General features: G+C 39.2%; 1 protein-coding gene across 1 annotated transcript; it reads left to right on the plus strand.

The window, feature by feature from the left end:
• Positions 1-3,520: 3,520 nt before the first annotated feature.
• Positions 3,521-17,253, plus strand: GASK1A (golgi associated kinase 1A). The gene is made up of 5 exons (XM_015822693.2): positions 3,521-3,532; positions 5,059-6,501; positions 13,305-13,427; positions 15,753-15,856; positions 16,979-17,253. The coding sequence occupies exons 1-5, from the start codon at positions 3,521-3,523 to the stop codon at positions 17,187-17,189; spliced, it is 1,893 nt and encodes a 630-aa protein (XP_015678179.2). The 3' UTR covers positions 17,190-17,253.
• The last annotated feature ends 2,286 nt before the right edge of the window (positions 17,254-19,539 follow it).

Raw genomic sequence — 19,539 nt, forward strand, 5'->3', positions numbered from 1 at the left:
CAATTGGGGCTGCTAATTAATACCAGTCCCTAGAGTCTGGATATGGTGGCAGACCTAACAGCGTTGGCAAACTAGGTTTACAAATTCTCGTCTTCTGTAGCTTTCCATCATTTGGCCCTCTTCTGATTATAGAAATGAGATTCTATTAAATTATCTCAATGCAGCAGTGCTTTTTTTATAAAAAAAAAAAAAAGATGCTGGAACTCACACACATCATACAACTCGCCTTGCCTACCCACAAGGTTTACCTTTGTAGTTGAAAAAAAAACCCTTCAATGTTCAAGGTAAGTTAATACTATTAATGTTACCATGCACTGTGTAGCTTCAAATTACAAGAAGGCATTTTATTAATCTCTTGGGACATTTACCACTGGCACACCCATTTAGTTTAATGATTGGAAATGTCAGCTTTCTATGTAGAATGAAATTGGCCCAATAAAACAAAATTTGGTTGCTTGTAAAAGATTGAATTATTTTTAAGAAGTTGTCAAACAAGGTGGAAAAATTTACATTTGGAGTTTAATATGGATATTGACTTGAAACAAATTAAAGTTGAAACTTTGTCAGTGAAGAGATTACTTTTAATTTAGCTTTAAGTTAAACCCAATTTAATAAATAGATCTGATTAAACCTCATACTGTAGGTCTACCTTTACATCTGACTGATACCTAATTAATATATTATTATTATTAATAATAATAATACTTCCAAATCACAATACATTGGCTTTATTCTTATTCTTCCCCTCTGCAGTTTGAATATAAAGTATAAAAGACTAAAAAGAGATTTTCGTAGACATCCCAGCCTTTGAACTACCCAAGGAACTGAAACAGCAAAGTTTCACTGTTGGGCAAGCTTCCACACCAGCCGCCTTTCTTTCCTCTCGCTTTGCCTCTTTTTAACCTCACACCCCCCCCACTTTCTGTAAGGGAAGGCAAGAGGCTCACTCACCCTCTCGTGAAAGATGGCCTCCATGTTTATGTGTCTCCCACCGCCACCATCGGCTTCCACACCACATGGTCCAACCCAGCCAATCAAGCCACGCTCTGGCTGTGGTGCTCCGGCGCCTCATGGCTCCTCCTAGAAGAGGCAGACAGCGGCGGAGGGGACCCCGCTCACACCGTACCACCAGCGGGGCATTTTTAAAAACAAACGAGGATAAGGAGGAAAACAATAGGAAACTCTGGAAAATCCATCAAAAAAAGGTGCCTGAACTCCATTCCGGTGCGTTCTATGACAAAAAAAAGCCCTGCAGCTAGCTACCATCCATCCAGCATTAATAATCACTTTATTGAGGAACAGACTTAGTGACTTCTAGGACTGTCAGTGTTAGATTCGCAGGTTGGAGACATTAAGAGGAGACGCATAGTGTAACAACAAGTCTTCTTTATTGTTCTCTTCCACAACCAGCAACAGCAAAAATGGTGCACAGGCCTTTTATAGTGTCCTAGCCCTGGACAACATCAGCCAATGAAAACCAGGCTGTTTTCGTGCCTTGCGCATGTGCACAAGGCTGGAGACAGCCAGTCTGGTCCCGGGCAGCTTTTGGTCTGCCCGGAACCCTTTGCAACATTTCTGAGCCTGCTGAATGCTCCAGCAGGCTCAGGACATAACAGTCAGAGTTAGAGCATGTGCGTGACGCAAACGGGGTAGGGCTAGCACTTCTGTGATACTTGCTAGCCCTGCCCCGTTTTTGTGCACAGTGCCCTGTTTCTGCGCCCTGAGGCACGGCAGCATCCTGTTTTTGCACTCCTTGGCATGGTGGAGTTCTGTTTTTGCGCCCCGTGGTGCGGTGTTGGCCCGTTTTTGCACTGCGCAGCACGGCGTCCTATTTTCGTGCCCCCGAGTCATATCTTTAAGAAAACTGAAACTGATAAATTTCTTTGTTAATATTATTCTCTGAGATAATATTTTTCTTTTCTTAATATTTCCCAAAGGTATGGCTAAACCAGATTCATAATAGGTTGTTTATTTGTAGGATTTGCTCCTACATCACACTACCAGTATAAATGCTAACAAATAAATAAAAATCAAATTGTTTGTATGCCCAATTAAAGCTAATGACTAATTTCAGAAAGCTGAAGAGCTTTGTTTAATCTTACCTATAAAATCAAAATAAAACACCAAGTAGTTTGGTGGAGCTTTCACTCTAATAAATTGTACATGGGTTTGCAGTTATCTCAATAAAGTTTGTAGAGTTTACAAGGTGATGTCGAGTGTCTATATTTTTATGATAAAGATTTTAATAAGTACATTGGCTCCTCTGAATATTTTGTAAAACCAAGAATCTCTTTTTGTCGAAGCTATGAATTTGCCTAGACAGGAACATCCACAAGGGAAGTCAGTTAAGATGATGGCCATGATGCATACAATCATTTATGTGCATTGATCATGTGACACATGTAAAAAAGGCAGAGTTTCAGTTGTGTGGTCTCAGCTTTCATCTTGACATTTTTACTCCTGCTTATTAGGCAGGTGGCCTAAATTCCATCATTATAAAAGCTTTCTCCAGCCAAGTGGCCTCAGGGTATTTTGGCTTCCAGTACATTACCTTTTGGGGATGAGAAGTGTAATCCTGACATAAGTGTAGATGCTAGCTGGGGAAGCTAGCATGCTGACTGAGGAGTTTTGAGAACTGAAGTCCCTACGTCTTAGGGTTGCCATGTTTGAAAAACACAATGCACTAGACCATTATGCAAGAATGTAGAGTTGCTGCTGGCTGTGTGCATATTTTTTAAAACCACTGAAAACTTACTGATATTTAGTAAGTAGAATTTGGCTCCATGGCAATCAGGTGAATCTTGTCATAATAGCAGTGGTGGAATTCAGCCAGTTTGCACCACTTCGGCAGAACCAGTAGCTATTTTTTTGTTGCCCAGGCCCAGAATGGACTTCCGGAAGCAACATCCACACAGAGAACCGGTTGTTCACATATTTGAATCCCACCACTGCATAATAGGATTTATTTGTGGAAATCTTAACCTGTTTATAATAGCCCTTTTTAAAATCCAGCATATATCAACCACTCCAATAAAAGCATTGTGTAAAAGTATCTGCAAGGTGCTTTCACAATCTGTTGCAAGGCATTCGGCATGAGATTGCTTTTAAAGAAGGCTCAACTCAGCTCTGAAAGAAAATTAGCTCTATAATTGCATTTACATATTGTTGTTTTTAATCATTTAGTCGTGTCTGACTCTTGATGATTTTATAGGCAAGTGCTCTCCATGCTATCCTGTTAAGCACAGCTTCTTTCAATTGTTGTATGTTCAACTTTGCATAAGATTTGATGTTATCAAGCCAGCATTTACGTAAACCTATATTCTATTCTTGTTGCCACTCTCTTATCGTGCCCTCCATATTTTCTTGTTCCACTTTCAATATTAAAATTCTGAGCACCTCGATGGAAGGCCCAGGATAGAAATTGTCTTCTTTCTATGTTTAGGATATCCATTTGAGTATAACTGCATAGATGTTAAGCTGTACCTTTAGAACTGCTTTTACACTCTTCTCTGTAAAGAACATGCTCCTCCAGGTGAGAGATAGAGAAAGTTGGACTTTTGGAGGAGAATGCAGTTATAGCTAATCCTCAACTTACAGCCATTCGTTCACAGGCTCTTCGAAGTTATGATTGTTGACAAAACGAACTTATCATTGGTTTCTGAAGTTACAGTCATTGCAGTGCCTTCCCCCCCCCCCCCGCAGTCACATGATCAAAATTCAGGCACTTGTCAGCCTGGCCACAGGGCAGTGAATAGGGCTAGGCTGGAGTAGTTTGGAGGGGCTGCTGGGATGGCCAAGTGATGCAGTCGAGTGTATGGGAGCAGCCAGTGCCCAAGGGAAGACATGATAATTACTCTCTGTGAGAAGTGAATTGAAAAGATCAATAGTCTGTACTAAGATGAAGGATTCGTGTCTGATTTCTAAGTAATCATGGAAAACATTGGACATCTTTTCCATTTTGGACTTTTTCTACCTCCTTAAGTGTTATTCAGGCATTGATTAGTCAAGTACTCAAAACATGATCAGGGAATTTCCAAATATTTCTGTCTTTTTGTATTCATCATATAGACATCTCATGCTGTAGTTACATACTAAAGCCCCTTTCTTCACATGTGTCTCTTCACGTTCGTGAAGCCTCTAGAGGGCTATAAAGGACAAAGCAAACTAAAAGTGAATTCCACAAGACAAAAGTACTGTTCTTGGGAAAGAAAAATCTGGCTCCACTGGGGTTTCTGGATGGAATAACCCTGCCTCTGAAAGAGATGGGATGTAGTTTAGGATTCTTCTGGGTTGGCAAGTGCTAGCTAGAGAACTTGACAAGGAGACCCTTTGCCTATCTGGGGCTGGGGGCACTTCTTGGACCATCAATTCCTGTACACACCACCTCAAGATAATACAGTTGGAGATACATTTAAGGCTACCGATAAAATGCAGTACAATTAGTCACTTGTTGGCAGTCGAGACTGAATAATGCAGTAGAATTCTTTAATTGTAGGCACTGCACTGGGTACCAGGAGTTTTCTGAGCACAATTCAGAGTGATAGCTTTCACCTGAATGGAAATGTTGTGGGCCTGACCATCTCGTTGTTGAACTTTAGATAGTCTTTTTTGGCATTTGGGATCTCAGTGGTTGAGTATGGGCTCGCTGCCATTTTAAACAATAAACAATATTAGTATTCTAGTATCATGATTTCAATATTTAAAACAATATTAATATTTTAATATTGTGGATTCAGTAACTTTTTCAATAATTAGTAAATTTGTGGGTAGCCTTGGGACTTTTATGATATTGCCTTTATTATGTTTTTTTGGATATGAACCATGTGCGTCCTGTGATGGAGCAGTAGATAAATCTTTGCAATAAATACATGAATCAATGGCAGTTGAATGTTGATACAGAACTGTGAGGAATGGCAACGGCATGGCAGTTTTCTTCTCTGTCCACACATTTTATACATTATATGTCATTGGATATTCTGTGGGTTTGGTTTACTCAAGTGGAAAGCTCTGCATATTTGCCTTCTCTGGAAAATAAGATCTCCTTTTCTTATTCCACAGGCCCATAGAATTTGGTGCAGAATAAGGCTAAAGAGATCACCTGTGGCTGGTTACTGCTTCTTGCTTGCATTATCTGTGATCACTTTTACAAGCTTCTGTCCTACATTCTTGAGCAAGTCCAAAGATTTGAATTTCCAGCATTTGCCTAGGGAGATGCGTCATATGAAACCTGCCCTTTCTAAGCATCTGCAGACAAATTTCACTATCCCTCTTGTCCAACAGCAACCACATTTTAGCCTTGGCAAATGGACTCACGCACAGGGAAAGCAACCCCTTTCAAATCCTAGTCCAGTTTGCAAACAGAAATGCCTGCCGCACAGACAGGGTGGATTAAGTGGTAAAGGTTTTAACAAAAGGAGAAATTTCCCTGTCCGGATTAAAAACCATAACATTGCAGCAGAAAATGACCTTGGCCTGGGCAGAAGACTCCAACATGAAGAGTATCCTTCCAGGTCTAATGGGGAAAAAAGCAACTTTGATAGGACTTTGACTCTAAAGGACGTTGGAAGAGACCTGCGCTTCCCACTGCATCCAAGCAAGGAGGAGGTGAATTGGAAATGGCAGAGACAGTTAGCCCCCTTTCTACTTCCTTTACAAGATGAAAAGCCTGGAGCCTTTTTATTTCTTAAGGACACTCCTCTAAGTCAGCTCCCTTTATCACAGGAGCAATGTAAGCCAGATGCTGCCTGCCAGTCCTCAGATTTAATCAAAACACTTATCTCAAACAAACAATCCTTCCAGATCACAACCAACACTCAGGAACAGAGGGATAACGCTCATTTCCATAATCTTCAGAGATCTTATGTTTGGAATGCAGATGAAGGGGAGCTGAAAAAATCAGAACAATGCAAAAACTTGTGGTACAATGGTCTTAGTTTGAAAAAGGGGAACAGGCTGAGGTTTGCTGAGGAAAACCTTCCATGGTTCACTCCGGATGATGTGGAAAAAATGAGGCTTCTGGCCAATGGTACAGTGGTAAAGAAGGACCGAATTCCTGGCCATGGGCAAATAATTAGAGTTGCTCTGTCACATAATCAAGATGCCCTTTTTCATGACTCACAAAGTTTGTGTTTGAATGGGCTGTGTGGATTAATCAAAAGGTCCACTGATCTCTATGAGGTTCTTGCATTCCACTTGGACAGAATTTTGGGGCTCCGCCGGAGCTTACCTGTGGTGGCCAGGAGATTTTGTAGCCACTTGCTACCCTACAAGTACACCAATGGTGCTATTAGACCCATTGTATGGTGGGCACCAGATATACAGCACTTGAATGATTCAAATAATGATCAGAACTCCTTTACTATAAGATGGCTGCAGTACCAGGACTTATTGCAACAACGGTGTGGCATGGAAGATTCCAGAACATCACTTGGGAAAGCTCCTTGTTTAACTGTCCTACATTCTGAATGGGCTAAATTGGCACTCTTTGATTTTCTTCTGCAGGTAGACTGGTGGTAGATCAATGTTTTGGATAGGAGTCAAGATACAATACAATACAAAAGTTTGCAATGTGTAACAAAAGTGTCACCAAATCTGATTATATACAAAGGATACTCTTATCAAGTTCATGATAGGAAGGGGTTCACACTAGTCTTCAATTCCAAATGGTAACTGATTCTAATTTAATGAAGAATGGTTTACACATAATATAATATCTCAGGGTTTGGGGATGCATTGTTGAGTTTATAATAATTTAAAGAGTATTAACTAATAATTAATTGGTAAATTAATATGCAATGTATATGTGCTATAGTAATTTTAGTTGACTCATCATAATAGTAGAATTCCAGAGTTCAGAGTTCAGAGTTCAGAGTTTGGAAATAATTTCTGATTTTACATTCATGGGTTACCTAATAGTGGAAATCTGTCCTTTGATAAAGCAACTTGATGTGTCTTTTCACATTATTTAGTAGTTTTAATCAATGAAACACATGGTGGAGATCTATCAGTGACCAATTCCAACCTACGACACAATGAAATCTGGAGTTCTTAAATAGCCTGCAGAAAACCATTTCATACATTCCATATTAAAGCAGTAGAAATCTGGTTCCAATCTCCTCCTTAGTTCACAGAATTATTAGGAAGGTAGAAATGTACTAAATAAAAACAACAGACACACAAACACAAATACAGTAGTTTTGAAAACACTAGGAATGCTCCCTTGTTTTGACTTTCATGAATATTCTATTCATATAACAAATTTAGTCCTTTTCTCTCAAAGTGCACCATTATTTCTGCTAAGTTGTTATTAAATGGATAAATAAAATTAGTTGGAAAAAGTATAAGGATAGCTTATCTTTTGGTAGAATTAGTAATAGAAAGATTTTTATTCTGTGTTTTGAACACAGTAATATTTAGGATGCCTTACAAAAAAAATCTTAAAGATATCAGAGTACAAATACACAATATAAAATTCAAGCAGCACACATAAAACTAAATAGAATATTTTTCCCTTTTTTAAAAAACGCATCTCATCTGCTCTTGGCCCTCAGTTAAAATTTCTAAATCCAAATTTAATTTGTATAGTGTTAATTAATTTATCTTTAAAATAGCATTTTAGTTATCACTTGTTGCTAATTATTATAATTTCTATTATGAATGCAGAAAAACCGAATGCAAGTTAAAGCTTTTCTCACATGTTCACCCATCCATCCAACTGTGTGGCACTGTTTTTGAAACCTACAAATGCTTCAAGAACCATTTACACTCTGGCATAATGAATTGCTTTCAGCATATTAAGCATGAAATCTTTGTTCAAGTTGAAGTATGCAGATGATAATTCCAAACTTGTAGAAATAGGGAGGAAAAAACCCAGTGTTCTGCTAATTTGAATTTTTACAAACCATCTTGATTTTTTTTTACTCCTTTATGGATGCCCCTGATTAGATTGATGCTGGTGAGCACTGCAAAAACAACTTGATTTAATCTAATTTTCAGAAAGCCAATTTAGCACAGGCCTATTAGCATTGTTGCTACTTTTCTATGGGATCATTTTCTTGCATAAAATTAAGTATACAGCATCAATATAAAGCAATATGTTTATAGGCAATAGCTGTAGTACCCAATGGCGCCTTCTGTGATTAAGAGCTGGGAAAGAGCTTGGAATTCTATCTGCTGATGAGCTGAATCTTATATTGCATCATTTTCATGATCCTGGAAATGAATTAGCCCCAGCTAGAAAAAGCATATGTTACAATGATGCCATCATATTATTCTTCACCCTTTCTTCTGGGAAAGTGATAGTTCTTAGATCAAGATGCAAACTTTTTGATTTCTTATGCTATCCTGGAAAATGCTGTACTTGGTGGATTAAACAGGCAAGCATCCTGTATGCTGGGCTCTCAAATGTTGTAGGTCATGATAGTTTTTCTATAATAGAGAAGCTTTTAAGGACAAAAATTGGTTTGCAGAGATTTGCAGAGCTTCTTCAAGCAGACAATGTTACAAGAATTCTGCTGAGACCAGCTCACATTTTTACTCCTAAATGTTACTGAATAAATTATTATAATGTGTTCACAAAAATGTGAAGTCACAGCTGCCAGTCCTTTAGCTGGTGTTGACCTTCATACACATTGAGTTCTTCCCAAGAACCCAGGATATTGTAATGTATTGACATAGTATATATATGTACTTTATTATTATTTTACTTATTGAGGAATAACACAGTTTAAGAAACAAAAGGAATTGCATCTTTGACTGGTATATTTAAGAGATGTGAGTTCCAGTCAGGATTTTAAGAATTATCTAAGTAGCAGCTTAATGTTATAACTTCCTCCTCTTTCTCCCCCTTCCCCCCAAAACTAACTGCATTGATTGGAATCATCCTACAACTCCTCACACCCCACAAAAAGACATATTGAGCTCTGATGGCACAGTGGTTACAATGCATATTGCAGGAAAACTCTTCCCACAGTCTGGAATTTGATTCTGATGGGCTCAAGGTTGATTCAGCTTTTCATCTTTCCAAGGTTGATAAAATAAGGCCCCACATTGTTGGGGGCAATATGCTGACTCTGTAAACTGCCTGGAGAATACTGTAAAGTGCTATGGGGCAGTATATAAATCTAAATAGTATTGCTATATTGCTAATATTTTCCTGCTGTGAGTTACCAATAAAATTGCAATTGTTCTACACACAGCTCTTGGCATGGATAAGATTTTCAGGTGAGAGAAAAAAATGCTTCCTAAGTGTCTGCCCTTTAAATAGCGTTACTTAAAAAAAAATCCCAGGTATTTCAGCCTTTTGTGTTAAATAATACAAGGTACAAAAAGAAGCAGTTTTGTGTTTGGCTCTTCAGCTTAATTACTTTGGTTTCAAGATGTTTGATGCAGTACCTCTTCTTGTGAGAAGGGCAGACATGCCTCTGATTACTCAACAACCAAATTCATCAGGAGTTCATTTTTTGTGCAGTCATAAAAGACAAGAAAGCAGAAACTAGTTTCAGGCTTCTTATCTAAAACATCTAGGAAACCTACAATACCTAGTTTCCACTCAAACTGATGCTGCAGGTGTGCTCTTGCAAAGTTCCCCCCTCCTTTTGCCTTTACGCTATAGTTATTTCAGTAAATTAAACATATTTCTAAAAACAATTAATAGGCAATGTTAAAACAAAGCAGCCATAGAACATGGAAAAGATAAAAAGTTCTGCCTTTGGGGTTTTTTTGTTCCTTTTGTGCTTAAAATGGCTTCCAATCTCTTTATGCCTTTTTTGTTCTTCAGAAAGCAGTTGGGAGGTGCTGCTGGAAGGGAAATGGATAAACAGATCTTTCTCTCTAATGTTTCTTTACTTTTACTTCCCTTGCCTGAATTTTACTTACTTGTTTCCTTACCTAATGCCCTCCAGATATATTGGGATTATAATTCCATAATTCCCTACATATATGAATGGTACCAGTTTGGGAAAGACCATAACAATACTATTAGGAGATAGTTATATATCTCCACATAATATCTCATTTAATCTTGAGTCCTGTTGAACTGATTTAAAATAAACATGCATGTGACCAGGTTAAGTAACTAACCAAAATTTATTTTTTTTAATTTTTATTATTTAAATTTAATTCATGGCTGTAGGCTGCTGTTTCTTTGCATGCAAAAGTTTGGCAGGTTACTGGGATTATAAATGCAATTCATAGAGTAATGAACACTAGAAAGCCAGCAGGGGAGCACTGGAAGGCTTTAGCTAGTTTGTGTGATACAATCTGTTGGTTGTTACATCAGAATATACAGAAGCAAAACCAATTCAAAACAGAGGACAGAGCAGCCCTAAAAAACTAAAGAGGGACCAAACCATTATCATCTTACCCTAGCACAGTGGTGGCGAACCTATGGCACGCATGCCAGCGGCGCCATGCGGAGCCCTCTCTGTGGGCACGCGCCATCGCCCCAGCACACGTGGTCTCTAAAAGTTCGCCATCACTGGCCTAAGGCCAGTCAGCCTGGAGCCGCCATTGGGGAGCCCACCATCCCACCCGCCAGATACCCCCTGGATCTCCCCCAACCCTGCCCGGCTCCCACAGGTGTCCCTCCCTATAAGCAACATCAAGGTGGCCACGGCCACCCTGGCCATGCCCACCCAATCTGCCATGACTACTGCAGCCACATCCATCCAGTGGCCACGCCCACCCAGTTTGCCAAGCCCACTGTAGCTGCACCCGCCAAGTGGGCCACACCCACCCGGCACCCGGTGATACATAAGTGAGTTTTGGGTTGCAGTTTGGGCACTCAGTCTCTAAAAGGTTTGCCATCACTGCCCTAGCACACAAACCAACTAAAGCCCTCCAAAACATCTTAAGTAAACCAAAAGAAAAAAAAAACAGGTCACTTACAACACTGAGTGTAAGTACTATAACAACTACTATGAGGGACAGACAGGCAGAAGGTTAGCAGAGCGTATCCATGAACCCACCCTAGCAGGTAGAAGAAAACAATGAAAACTCCTTAATTTCACAACACAGAGATGGACTCAACCAGATATAAGTGAGCTGGCTGTAAAGATCATTCGTGGCATAGGAATTTCAGGGATCTTCCCATTCCCACTCTGAAAAAGAATCCGTGGAGGGATGGATGAATAGCAGTAATTTCACTGCCACCAACTGTGTAAAAGTGGTCTTGGTATATTTTTTGAAAGGTGTCAATATTTTTCCTGGCAACTCCAGACAGTGAGAAAGCAGAGTGATGGTTGAACATCTGCCAACTCTCACTTTCAGACATTCTGTGAACAGACCATCTGTTTTAATGCCGAGAATATCAGCTCAGTTTTATTAAAGAAATAACTGAACTTTCTCCTGAGATGAAATTAGCCCAAGAAACTTTTATTGCAGGAGTGGGTTTAAGTTACCAAATTTCATTAAACACATTTGCAGAGGAGCAGACCTATAATTCTCAGTGATGCCTAAATATATATGTAATTAGTGCTTAAAATCTTTCAGTCCAAAAGATTCCATTGAGACAAGGATTCTGGAAGAGTGCGTCATGTGAGAAGTAAGGATCTGCCCAAGGTTGGTTCTAGGCTTTATTGGGCCTCTGGAAAGCATTCTCCAGTAAATGTCTTGCTATGCCATTGGACACTGATGAAGCTAAGCAATGATGCTGTTATCAGGAGAAATAACACTTTGACTGGCAGCCAGCCTTCCTATTTTACAGAGTGCTCTGACAGAATGTTCTTAAGACACAGTGGAGAATTAAGAAGAGCTCATCAGAACATACAAAAGGGGTTAAAGGCCGGCCCTGCTGAATGTTGGAGATCATATTGTTTGAAGTTATTATATGCCGTGCTGTGCAAGTACATTTTTCATTCCTGTGAAATGATGATTGGTCTCCCATTCCTATTATGAACTTTTCATCGGATTTACACAAGCCAACTGCTGCATGAACCTGTACAGTACTCCAGTTGGCAGTATTTGCTTTTGCTAGTTAGAATATGTGAGCAGTGTCCTTTTTGTAAAGAGCAACTAGAACAAAGAAAGCAAAGAGTTAACACAACTTAGAAATCCTTGGTTGAACAAGCCAGAGTACTATTAATATTGAAATGCGATTCAAGAGCATGATAACTGGCTCTGGGGCTAAGTAAAAAAATAAAGCAGATTGTAGTTTAGAGAGTGAGTGAGCGAGATGGGGACATACTTCATCATCATCAAGTCTGATTTAGCTATATCTAAGATTATTTTTGGTGAATGTTATTTATTCAATGAATAGACGATAAAGAATTTAACTTTTTGCACTTTATTTTGAGAACTGTCTGATGGATATCAAAACGGTTCCTTTTAGATAGATGCTCTCAGGGTGGAAAGCCTGTTTGTGGGAACAACTCATCATTGCATTCATGTGCTGCATCAAGAAGTGTTCTGACTTTCCCAGCATGAGAATGAACAATAGACGTGATTAAAGAAAAAGAGAGAGAGATAAAACACACTACAACAGCAATGAGTGATATTGCGATATTAAGTACAGTTCAAGCAAAAACAAGATTTAAAGTATGTAAATACAGTGCTGAATACTTCTTCACAGAATTCTTTAAATAGTTTTCTAAGGTGTGGGGCTCACTTCGCAGGTGTTTTGGGGGAGCCTGCATGTACAGCAGTCTCACTTCTGCAGATCTCCATGGACAGCTATGGGAATGATGGAGATGCCAATAGATAGGGTAGTCAAGTGAGGATGGACATCCCTCCAAAGCTCACCCTGTCTGGTTCTGAATTCAAAGTCAATTTATATAGAGAAAAGGGTAACATCACAATGAGAAAAAGACATACTAGTCGTTGTACACAGCAGCAAGGAAGAGAACTAGAAAATTTATTAGGAAAGAAGGTTATAACTTAAATGGATGCAATACTTTCACAATTGCTGGAAATAAAGAGTGCATATCTCTGCTTGTCAGTCAGGCAATCAGCCTTATTTGGTAATGAGAGTCATTGATGATGGAGGCTTATTCCTATGTATATCCATGTACCATAGTGGACTTTGTAATCCCTTTACCCATTATGTTTCCATTCTTACTTAACAGATGTAATTTAAAAATAATTAATCTAGACTAGAATTTAGGTTCAAATTTAGAGCTAATGAGCACTCTACTGGACCATACTGTCTTTATACTTACTTGATCACACAATGTCCTGAAAAGACTATTCCAGAATTGTCACTCATCAATTAGCAAATACTATAGTTGCCTTGTGTAAAATGAAAAGTTATTTATCTGATGTGGCTAAAATAAAACTCTGATCCCCCCCTACTTTCCTATTTTTCACAGGTCCATGATCGACTGGATCGATATTGCTGTGGTTTCCAGCCAGATTTCTCTGAGCCTTGTGTTCAGGAATTGCTCCATGAGAAATGCCGAAATCCTGCAGAGCTGTTTTTGGTCCATATTTTGGTATGCCCAATTAATGTTGAAGCCAAGGGATTTACAGAATAGCCAACTTATACATAGTTGTGCCCAGCCAGTTAGTAAGATGTCAAAACAAATGTCTGGGATGAAAAGGATAATAAAGAATGAAATTACAAGTTTGGAACAGCACACACACACACACACACACATTTGTATTTGTAATTTGAAGAACTGTGTGTGTGTGTGTGTGATGTATCAGTTTTAAAAACTAGTAACCAACTAGAGTACCTCCTAAGGAACTAGGTGAGCAGTATACAAACACACACACACACACACACACCAGTGTTACAGTAGCTACAATATAGCTACTGTAACACTGATCTAAGAAATTAATAATCATCTACATATGTGTATAACACTGTGTATACTGAAAATGGGTCCTAACCTGGCGCCAAAGCCAATAAAGACCACTAGATATGAGGAATGGCTTTTCCAGCTTCTTTTATTGGAGTACTCCAGTAAAAGCATCCAGCAGCTAAAGGAGCCAAGAACTTGAACAATGCACAAGCACAAATTTTATACAGTTATGATTAAGGAAGTTAACACTCTAACAATCACACATTGGTTCCTTGACACATGTTTCTTTTGATTGGATTCTTCTACTTTACCTTCCTTCTTCATACATGACATGTTGATGTTAATAAGCTTTCTTATCAAAAGAGGTTTGTCTTTTACTATTATAATAAGCTAGAGGTTACCAAAGTTTATATATCCATGTGCCTTCTAATCATCCTTCTAATGTGTCCTTCTGACTTGTAACTTTCTTGTTGCTAGGCAGTAGTGTCCCACCATTTGTTACACTCATAGCAGCTGCAACTTTCTGTATCAGTAATTCCTTTAACAAACTTTCCTATAATTCCAACCTGAGTCCTTCAGTATAAACTGGGAAGTACCTAAGGCAGTGGTGGTGAATCTATGGCATGCGTGCCAGAGGCGGCACTCGGAGACCTCTCTGTGGGCACACGTGCCATTGCCCCAGTCTTGCCTTCTCCCGTGACCCCCTCCTCACCAGCAGCCCCCCTGGAGGAGAGTTGCCCCCGAGCATGGCCCACACGAAGCAGCGCAGCCAAGGATATGGCAGCCAGGCAGCGTAGACAAGACTCTGCCCTCACACCCCATCGCGCACAGTTGATGCTGTGGGGCGCGGGCAGAGGGCATGGCCGCAATGGTGCTGCTGGGCTTCCTGGGCAATTTGCGGCGGACCCTGGAGGTGGTGAGTGGCCCTGCGGGCAGGCGGGGTGGGGGCGGGGCAGGGGGTGGAGCGGGAGCAGAGCCAGTTGTTGGGCACTCAGTCTCTAAAAGATTCGCCATCACTGATCTAAGGTGATCCTTCCCCAGGCATTAAAGGCTTTCTACCTTGGCAGGGAAGGGGGGAAAACTTATTTTACAACTTTACTGCTTACCCAATTCCTTAGGAGGGCACTCAAGCTAGTTATAGTTTTTAAAATCCATTCATCATTTAAACTGTAACCTCAGTGATTTAACTGGAACTTTCACAGAAGAGTTTCCTAGAGGATTGAACTCATAAATACCTAGTGATGATTTCTCACTCAGAAGCCTCAAATCAACACTGTTTTCAGAGGAGGCTCCCTTCTTTTCTACAGACATCTGTTTTTCATGTTTCCTCCCATTGGGCTGAGAAGATGCAATTGATCTATTATATGACAGTTTTCTGTATATCAGATGTACTGGTTTGTACAAAAGGAAAATGCTTGAGGGCCTGGAAGATTTTGGATCTGTAATTCTCTCCATGGAATGGCTCCCAAATATCTTCCTTTTTGTCTCTTTTGACTTCTTTATCCACTCTCAGTGGGGTACTGAACAAATCCTATGATTCCTGCAGCATTAGAATCATTAAACATTGCAGAATATTGAATAGCAAATTTAAAACATCAGGGGCCTTCTGGAGGAAGGTTAGGGTTCCTTAAAAAGTCTAATCCACAGCATTGTCAAATATTGGTAGTCCAACATCTATTTTAAATTAAAACCAAGAAGCTGGAAGCAATATACTTTGAGACAACTCTTCTGTCATCTTGGCTTTGAAAATACCATCCAACTACACTCATGACTGAAACTCTTGGCATGTATTTTTATAATCCTAATTAAGTTTGAATGTTGGCTTGATATGCTGTATGATTACTTTCTCTTGAATTTTCTTTTTCTTGCAATATTGTAGAATATGTAACCCTAAATATGATGAGCAGCAAGGCAAACACTCCAAAATTTCATCAAACATTACCTTAGTCCATTCACCTCATTACTCTGTCCTCAGTTAATTGCCAGGTTGACTTTTTTTTCCCCTTCTTCCAGGTGCGGAGAAGCAAGCCTTCTCATTTAGTGTTTATTGACAATGCAGGAAGACCTTTCCACCCTGAAGCAAAACTTAATTTCAGACTCCTGCAAGGCATAGATGGGTAAGGGGGATGATAGAGTATATGAGCTAACAGAATGTCAGTTTGATGGGGTACGGATGCTAAATAACATTTCTAAAAAAGAGGGAATAGAGTGATGGTTTTAATCAGTTTCCCTTTCTGTTGTATCCTGTAATGTCCTGGAAATTAGCTTTGATGGGAACCCTCAAAATAATGTATAAAGGGAGAGGAACTGGACAAAATCACTTGGACCTTTATTGCAGAGTGAATCTCCATTGGATTCTGGTCTCTCTACTAGTATAATTTAAAAACCCTTTCATTTGTAGAAAAAGTCTAATCTATTTTTATTGAAGACTAAATAGTGAGGGAGAAAAGATAACCTACCAGCCTTTTTGTCCGAAGTTTTTTTTTCCATGTTGCTTTTTTTGAGTCAAGCTTGACATGATATCAAATGTTCAGTGGCATTTCATGTGTCTAGTATTTTTTAAATTACCATTCTGGGTTTCTTCTTGCCAGCTAGGTAAGAAGGCTCTTAAATCAAATAACATTGTCTGCTAAGTGATTCCAGGAGGATATAAAATTTGGTTACAATGAAAACAATGATAGCACAATGATGCTGTTTATTTATGTGTTTGTTTATTTATCACATTTAGAAACTACCCATCTCTTTCATAAAGCAATTCTAGGTGGTGTACAAATAGCCATAAAAACATAAAAGATATAAATGAATAATTGTAGTAAAAAGTTAAAACAGTAAAAAAAATTAACATTGAAAAGGTGGGGGGGGAGAGACTTTAAAGGGTTAACCAGCCCCATGGCTGTGTGCTTTTCTATGGACCCTAAGTGAGTCAACAGTTGTTTACTGCAATTGTATATATGTCTTCCCAAAAGAAAACTTGTGTTACAAAAAAACATATAGGATTGCAGACTTTAAGGCACAAAATTTTCTGTGCCATATAGTTTTATGAACTACAACTCTTTTCTGTAGATGAATTGAATTATAATCCTTGATAATTTATGAATGTCATTAAGACTGAATTTTAATTAATTTTAATCAACACCATGTCCTTTGCAAGTGTTGTGAATCTACATGTTTAAAAGGTAGAGGTGTTATTCTGTTAAGTTTCTGAAAAAAAATCCCCTTTCTATTTATATTCTTCTCAGGTTTCCTCAGACAGCTATAACAATACTCCAATCAGGATGCCTACAAAACCTGCTTTTGCAATCCTTGCATGTAGATACAGAATTCTGGGGAAGTCAAGGGGGATATGAAGGCCTGAAGCATTGGCTTAATACCATTGACCGGAGAGGCCAGGCTCTTCTTATGTACATTAAAGAACATAATTTGACCATCACTGAAGATTCCTTGGATTAGGTTTTGATGACACATATTATACATCTATCTGTTTTGGGAAAGAGCACTGAACTCTGGAAAGACCCAGTGCCCTGGTGATGGGCAGACAGGCAGGCACTCTGGTAACTACAGAACCTGTTCTATGTGAATTCAGAGAAATAAAATGGATGAAATAAAATTGTAAAGTGTAGTGTGGCTGGATAATCATATACCAGAAGCAGAATGAAAATGTTATAATTGATATTAATACAGCCTCAATTGGATATCCTTGTGAGGGATTTCCATAATACGTTTCCAAATAAAATGTCCCTCTATCTTCCCAATGAAAGTTGGTTTTATCGTGATGGCATTCCAAAGCAAGATCAACCAGTGATCTCAGCCAGGAGAAATTGTTAGAAAGAAGGTATACAAGGTATTTTTGTTAACAGATAAAAATTCTGATTTGACATGCATGGTCCATAGTGCTTTAATGATACAGAACTGGTTTTCCTAATCTATTGCCCTTCAGGTTTCAGGGTAGAGATTCTGAATTGTAATCCCAACATGATCTAGAACAGTGGTTCTCAACCTTTTTAATGCTGCGACCCCCAACCGGTCGTAAGTCGAGGACTACCCAACCGGTCGTAAGTCGAGGACTTTCCCTGCCCGGGAGCGCCGTGCATGCGTGGTTCTGCCCCCTGCGCCAGCCGAGGCATAGCTGGCAAGCAGCAGAGACGGAGCAGGCCGACCACCAGCTGGCCCAGCTCAAGGGAGGTAAGGCACCCGCCGGAAAGGGGGGAAAAAATGGCGGACAGCCTTGCTTGGCGACCCCCGTGAAATGGTCGATCGACCCCAAATGGGGTCGCAACCCATAGGTTGAGAACCGCTGATCTAGAATGTATCCTTTTAAGGGAGAGTAAATTAGAAGGAAGGGATGGAATGGACCAGATGTGATTATTTTGTTTCAAATTGCCTCAAAATCCAGAAACTCCATGTTTCTAATTTCATAGAGTGGAAAAGAAGTGGCTTAGTTAGAAGGATCAGCAAATTTCAAAAGGATTCAATTATCCTGGTTTGAGCCAGATAAAAATGCTGAATATTTCTAGAAGATGTGTTACCTGCCATCATATTGCTAGTGATACTTCTTAAAAAGAAATGGATTTGATTGACTGCAAGGGCTGTAAAATGGATTAGCAACAAAAACTCACCAGGTCTTTCCATAATCATGTATTGTTGAACCTGCTCCATTTGTAAGCATGTCCTGGATTCCAAAATGTCTCAGCATCAGGTCATTTTGTACAGCAGGCTGGCACCTTCATTGTTTGTCATTCCAGCAACTCACAGCTTTGAAAAGCTCCATCTTAAAATTATTTCTGCCTTTCCTCAGTCACAGTTGGTTGTCATGGAAATGATTAAGATGACTTGCCATGGAAGGCAGCCATCGGCAGCTAAAAAAAACCCTTTATGAAATAAATACCTTATTTTCATGTAAATCAGTTCTGCTTATGATTGGAAGAAGGTGAGAAAAGAAAAGCGACACTGTCTGGGGTACCACTGCAGAAAATAGCATATTGTGATATTTTTGGTGTTTTTATTCTATTAAAAATCCCAGGCCGCACCTCACAACTCACTAGGCAAATGTCAGGTAAATAATTTCTCTCCCACTACCCTTCATATTCTTTATCAGACAAGACAATGAGACACAGACAGTATTGGTCTGAGAGAAACAATCCAGAATCCATTTTTGCATAGATTTTCTATTAAAGCCTATTAAAATGAATGGACCAGTTTTCCAGCTTGCCAGATCTCTTCATCATATTGTACAAAATCCTATACAAAATGAGGTGGGCAAGATGCAGACAAGTTCAAAAAGTCAGTGCTTATCTGTAAGCTTAAAATGAAGACTCAGTATTAAAAACAGTAATTGCAGTTAGAATTAATCTGTCACAATGAATAAGCTAATATCAATTTGGTCCCTAACATATGGGACAAAATAATTCTGTGCTCTCAGGTTTTGAAAAGCAAGGCTCAAAGAATGCTTTGAGAGAAAAATGCTAATTCAGAAATGAAAAGAAAAACATCTGTCTTCATTTTAGCTAAGCCTAATATTCACTATATCACATTTTATTTTTCATTTTTATTGTATGCCTCTTATCTCACCTATAGATGACTTTGGGTGGCTTACAAAATTAAAAACAGATAAATATGAAAACAATAACAATAATAATAATTTGAAAATAACAAAACCTGGCAATGGCTAAGAGCAGGAAAGTTGGGGAACGAATCAGAGAGGCTAATGCTACCTGCACAAGACCAAACCTTAAGAACAAATGCATACAAATCCAGAAATGAGAAGGGCTGCCTCTGCAAAGAAGCTGAGGAAACAGTGGAT

The sequence above is a fragment of the Protobothrops mucrosquamatus genome, unplaced genomic scaffold (assembly GCF_001527695.2).
Source record: "Protobothrops mucrosquamatus isolate PMUCROS unplaced genomic scaffold, P.Mucros_1.0 scaffold_177, whole genome shotgun sequence".
In the NCBI taxonomy this organism is placed as follows: Eukaryota; Metazoa; Chordata; class Lepidosauria; order Squamata; family Viperidae; genus Protobothrops; species Protobothrops mucrosquamatus.